The sequence below is a fragment of the Mus pahari genome, chromosome 4, assembly GCF_900095145.1.
Source record: "Mus pahari chromosome 4, PAHARI_EIJ_v1.1, whole genome shotgun sequence".
Classification (NCBI taxonomy): Eukaryota; Metazoa; Chordata; class Mammalia; order Rodentia; family Muridae; genus Mus; species Mus pahari.
This window is the reverse complement of record NC_034593.1, coordinates 94,562,950-94,568,971: the sequence shown is the minus strand read 5'-3', so window position 1 is coordinate 94,568,971 and position 6,022 is coordinate 94,562,950. Positions and strand designations below refer to the sequence as shown.

The following is a 6,022-nucleotide window of genomic DNA, read 5'->3' as shown; positions in this document are numbered from 1 at the left end:
AACATTCTCTTTAAATGAACAATTAAGATACATGCTCAGGAATCTTGTCAAAATTCTGGATATTTTAGAGCCCAGAGTGAAGATGATCTTCTAACTCAGTGTTTAGAGACATAAAAATGGTTGGGAACAACAGCTATAAAATAGACAGCTGTTGTGTTTTGTCTGAGACAAGTCCTGGCTGCCCTGGAGCTGACCATGTGGACCAAACTGGTCTCAAACTCAGAGATCTCCCAGCCTCTGCCTCTTGAGTGCTAGAATTAAAGGCAAGTACCACTAAGCCCAGCTTTTTCTTCTTTCTTATAGTAAACTTTATGCTTAGACAGTATGGTATGCTTAGACAGTATGGTATGAGTAACATACAATGGTGACTCCTATTAAGGAAAAAATATTTAGTGCATGTTAAAATGGTAAGAAACTATGCAAGATTGTGGCCACAAAGGAAAGATTATTCTCTACTACTAATCCAGGAAGGACAGCTGGGATTTATAGCCAGTGGGCAGAGATTTAGGTATCAGTAAGTGGAAAATAATTAGAGACATCAAAGACCAGGCAATTCTTGCTGAACAGGCCCAGCTTGCATGCAACGAGGCAGTGGGATGTAACGCCTGTTAGATAGCAAAGGTGGACTGGTCCTTGCTGAGCTCAAGTTGTCAGTCCTGCCTGGGAGGTTTTTTGTTGTTTTTGCATCTGATTTTGAAATCACCAATAAACTGTCTAGGACAATAAGTTTTATAGATTCAAATCTCAAACTGTTATAGATAAATAGGGAAGGTAAACAAATTATTTTGTTTTATAGGAGCACTTACATTTTTAAAAAATTACTGATTCTAACTCTTTGTATGCCCTTAATATTGAAAATTTGCTAAAGTAAAATACACAACACACATTAAGCTTCAGAACCCTTGTTTCTCTCATCTAGTGTGTCTCTAAATCCAGCTCTAATATGGATACCTGCCTTTGAAGACAAACCCCCTTCCTGTGTACATAGGTAGAGCTAATGGTGCCTTCCTTTATGCCCAGTTGTGCACTTAACACATACTTACTGTATGATTGTGTGAGTGTCACATACTCAATGGCAGTGTCAATTTCTCCATTGTAAGTCTGTTTACTGACACTTTTCTTTCTCAAGGCTGAGAGGTTAGGCTGGTTTCTAACTCACAGAGATCCAAGTATCTCTGTCTCCCGAGTGCTGGGATTAAAGGTCTGAGCCACCCCTCCACCCCTCTCCACCAGCTGGATAATGTGTTCTAGGTGATTTGTTAATCAGCATATACTTAGGTTTGTAATATAAGTAAGTACTTTGCCTAACTGAGAAGAGATTCACATTTCTGTGGTGTCGTGAGAAGCACATTGGCAGAAGGTGATATAAGCTAGCAAGGTTCATTTGCCACAGATAAACAATGAAAACTGGCCCATGCCACGTATGGTGGCACACCTTTAATCCCCGCACTCAGGAGGCAGAAGCAGGCGGATCTCTGTGATTTTAAAGCCAGCCTGGTCTACGTAGTGTAATCCAGGAGAATCAGTACTGCAGAAAAAAACAAAAAAGAAAACAGATTTTATTGTTCAAAAAGATGTACTAATTTCTTGCTTTATTTATAATAGTAGTCAGTACTTAATATTTTGTGTTCATCAACTGTTGCTTTATATACTAAGGAAGATATACATTAGAAAATCATATTTCAACGTTCAGTTTTTTAGATTCTTTTACACTGTAACTCTGGCTGGCTTAGATGTGTCTATGTCACCAAGACTCTTTGAACTTGAGGTGATCCTCCTGTGTCATCCTCCCACATGCTGGGATTATAGGATTGAGTGCCACTACTTCGCAACTACATTTAGACTGTTGGTTTGTTTGTTTTGTCTCTCTCTCTCTTTTTAATTTCAAGTTCTCCTGATGGTGATTTAATTTTTAAAACCTTTTATCTACTTATTTAGAGAGGATTTGTGTGAGTACTTGCACAGACACAGGTTAGCAGACAGTTAGAGATAGGGGTGGAATTCAGGTTGTTAGGCTTGGCTTCGCGTGTCTCTACCCACTGAGCCATCTTTCTGGCTCCCATCAGGCTGAGTAGTGTACTAGTGCACTCAGCTTCCAGCTTAGTTTCCAAAAGCTTGTGAGACTTTGTATGTTTGTTTCGTTGGTTGGTTGGTTGGGTTTTGTGTAAGAATGGCTTGAAGGCCTGAGATAGAGGTACTTGTGTACAGGCCTGACAACTTGAGTTCTTTCCTGGATTCCACAAGGTGGTAGGAAAGAACCAACCTTGGAAAGTTTTCCTCTGCCCTCCCTGCACATACCTTCCATGACAAGAATGTACCTGTACATACACGCACAAAATGGTTTAGCTTTGATGTGAACATGAAGAACTTAAAATGACTGCTCTTTCAGAGGTCCGGAGTTCAATTCCCAGCAACCTCATGGTGGCTTATAGCCATATGTAATGGGATCTGGTGCCCTCTTCTGGTGTGTCTGAAGACAGTGACAGTGTACTACTCATATGTCTAAAATAAATTTTCAGCCGGGCGCGGTGGCGCACGCCTTTAATCCCAGCACTCTGGAGGCAGAGGCAGGCAGTTTTCTGAGTTCGAGGCCAGCCTGGTCTACAAATTGAGTTCCAGGATAGCCAGGGCTAAACAGAGAAACCCTGTCTTGAAAAACCAAAAAAAATAAAAAAAAATAAAAAATAAATAAATAAATAAAAATAAATTTTCAAAAATCTTTAAAAAAATTATTTGTCTTGTTGGCCTCCTCTTTGTGGGGTGGGAGGAAATAAAGTCCTGCTATATGCCCAGGCTGCCTTAAACTCAAGATCCACTTGTCTTTTAAGTGCTAGGATTGGATGATGCTCGACTATAATAAACAGCTGTATGTTTCTCTTCATGGTATACTTACTATAAATTTTATTTTTCTTTAGGTCCGCATAGCCGCTAAATTCATCACCCATGCACCCCCAGGGGAGTTTAATGAAGTATTCAATGGTAAGTATAGATTAACATTGAGTGAGTGCTCCTTAATCACTGTCACTATTTAGCTTTCTCCCTTTTTTCTTTTTAAATGTTTATTTCATTTATTTATTTAGGGGAGGGGGGCAACTGTGAGAATCAGTTCTTTCTTCTTGCACATGGGTCCTGAGATCTGAGCTCAGGTCCTCAAGCCTAGCAGCGAGCTCTGAGTTAGCTCACCAGCTCTTTCTCTTTAAATTTTGGTCTTTTGTGGCTCTGCTAGACTTGAACTCTTGAGTGCTAGAACATAGACATGTACCAACACAGCTAGCAGTGAGTGCTTACTCTTTACTGATTGTTACCCCTGTTATAACCTTTGCTAAAGAAGTCAGCATTCAGAAACATTGAAATCATTTGTTTAAGGCAGCTCAGCAGCTGAATGTGAAAGTTAAGATTCAGTTCTAGGTTTAAGTCAATTACTTAGCTTTGCCTAACCCATCACTTAGGATCTTGCTCTCACATAAGCAAAGACTTCAGATAGCTGTCATGTGGCTCACATCTACAGTTCCAATCCTGGGACAGTCCTGGAGGTGCTGAAGAAGGGAGATTGCTGCAAGCTCCAGTACAACTGGACTAAAGGCTGTCTCAAAACTAAAAATAGCCGGGCGGTGGTGGCACACGCCTTTAATCCCAGCATTTGGGAGGCAGGGGCAGGTGGATTTCTGAGTTTGAGGCCAGCCTGGTCTACAGAGTGAGTTCCAGGACAGCCAGGGTTACACAGAGAAATCCTATCTCGAAAAACAAACAAACAAACAAAAAAAACCCACTAAAAATAAGTGAATAGAGATTTAATATAGCTTCATATTTTAAAGGAATGACAATAAATTGACTTTTCAAATATATTGCTTTTTTTTTAAAAGATGTATTTATTATTATATGTAAGTACACTGTAGCTGTCTTCAGATGCACCAGAAGAGGGCGTCAGATCTCATTACGGATGGTTGTGAGCCGCCATGTGGTTGCGGGGATTTGAACTCAGAACCTTCGGAAGAGCAGTCGGTGCTCTTAACCACTGAGCCATCTCTCCAGCCCAATTTATTGCTTTTTTATTCTTCATGTACCGTGTAGTTTTATCATGAAAGATAAAAGCTCCAATTTCCACTGCCTTTCCTCAAGTCCTATACCCAGGACATTTCCCAGGACTATTATGGCTGAACTTAAGATTTCATCTGAAGTTAATAAACTTCAGATAATACACACCTTTAATACTAGTGCTTGAGAGGCAGAGGCAGGCAGATCTCTGGGTTTGAGGCCAGCCTGGTTTACAGAGTTCTAGGACATCCCAGGCTACATAAAGAAACCCTGTCTCAGGAAACAAAACAAACAAATTCAGATTCACACTGAAATGGTGGCCCATGCCTTTAGTCTCAGTACCCAGGAGCTGAAGCAGAAGGATTACTTTCATTCAGGCCAGCCAACGGTATAGAACGAACCTTTGTTTTAAAAACAAAAATCAGAAAAAAGGTATTAAATAAATTTACAGACTGACCTTTATCATCCCTTCAAGACTTTCATCTATTACATATAATATTTGGGTAGGTGTGGTCATATATACCTATAATCCCAGCACTTAGGGTGCTGATACAGGAGGATTACAAATTCAGGGAAATCTAGACTACATAGTGAAACCTGGTCTCAAAACTAAAAAAAGAGATCTTGGTTTTCAATGGTTTATCTGTGCAAGGTATGGAGGTGTATACCCATAATCCCAGCACTTAGGAGGTAGAAGCAGGAGGATCAAAAACTCAAAGTCCTGCTTGGCATGGTGGCCCATGTCTTTAATCCCAGCACTCAGGAGGCAGAAGCAGGTGGATCTCTGGGTTGGATCGTAGCCTAGGCCAGACAGCAAGTTCCAGGACAGCCAAGAAAGAGACCTGAAACAAAAGAAAGAAAGAAAAAAAAAATAGTTGTCTTAGCCTTAGCTACAAAGTAAGTGTGAGGCCAGCTCAGAGACTCTTGTCTCAAACAAATTAAGAAAAATGTCCTAATGTAGCTGAGTTGATAGAGGACCTACTTAGCCTACACGAACCCCTAGATTTAGTCCCTGCCATAGCATAAACTGGTCATGGTGGTCAAGGTCATTTGTAGCTGCTATATAAAGGTGTTTCAAGCAACCTGAATTTGAGATCCTGTCAAGAAGGAGTGAAAGGGGAGCAGGAAAGAGAGATGAATAACTTCCTTGAGAATTTTTGTTGGGTTATTATAGCAGACAATTCTGTAGGAACCTATGAGCATTACTCAGTACCATGTTTAGAGTTTCTGCACATAGATTATAACAAGATTCGTCTTGCAAGCCCTGAATTTTAAAAACATATTCTAGAAATGGGCTAAAATTTCTTGAGTTTGATCTTTACTCAGTATTCCAATGCTTTCCTCCTCAGATGTCCGGCTACTGCTTAATAATGACAATCTTCTCAGGGAAGGGGCAGCACAGTAAGTACCTCTTCAATCCACGGGCGGGTGTCAGAGAGCTCAGCCAGCCTGGGCAAGGTACTCAGTGGGTCAGCACTGCAGACCAGCAGGCACAGTTCATCCCTCTAACCGTGGATAAGCTGGAGACAGTAAAATAAAGCAGTTAGTCTCTGGTTTTCTGTTACAGCTATGACCATGTGTTTGAGGGAATAGACTCTTAAAAGAAAGTGGTTGTTTGTTACTCTATGGTCAACAGTGTTTAGTCCATAGCTGTATTGATTCATAATGTCACAAACATGTGACAGATTTCTTGCCCAATGGCAAACAGGCAGGCAGAGCTTGGGACAAGATATAGCCCCAAGGAAATGCAACCCCTGTGAAAGGGTCATCACACACGCATACGCACGCGCACGCACACGTACACACGATCATGACCCACAGGTTGAAGAATGCTGCTCTAACTCAAATGTCCTGATTTCCAGTTAGGAATGGTTATGTCAATACAGGGGTCAGCTGCTTCAGCTGCTTTAATTACACCCACAGACACTAAAGCTCTGTGTGTGTGTGTGTGTGTGTGTGTGTGTGTGTGTGTGTGTGTGTGTGTGTG

The 6,022-nt window shown here is 41.0% G+C and overlaps 1 protein-coding gene across 1 annotated transcript in view; it reads left to right on the top strand.

Moving 5' to 3' along the window:
- Capza1 (capping actin protein of muscle Z-line subunit alpha 1) overlaps positions 1 to 6,022 on the top strand; it is a 37,743-nt gene that overhangs the window by 13,290 nt on the left and 18,431 nt on the right. The window contains exons 2-3 of the mRNA XM_021195313.2: positions 2,916 to 2,979; positions 5,385 to 5,436. Of these exons, the coding sequence (XP_021050972.1) occupies positions 2,916 to 2,979; positions 5,385 to 5,436 (116 nt within the window). The remainder of the gene's footprint in view (positions 1 to 2,915; positions 2,980 to 5,384; positions 5,437 to 6,022) is intronic.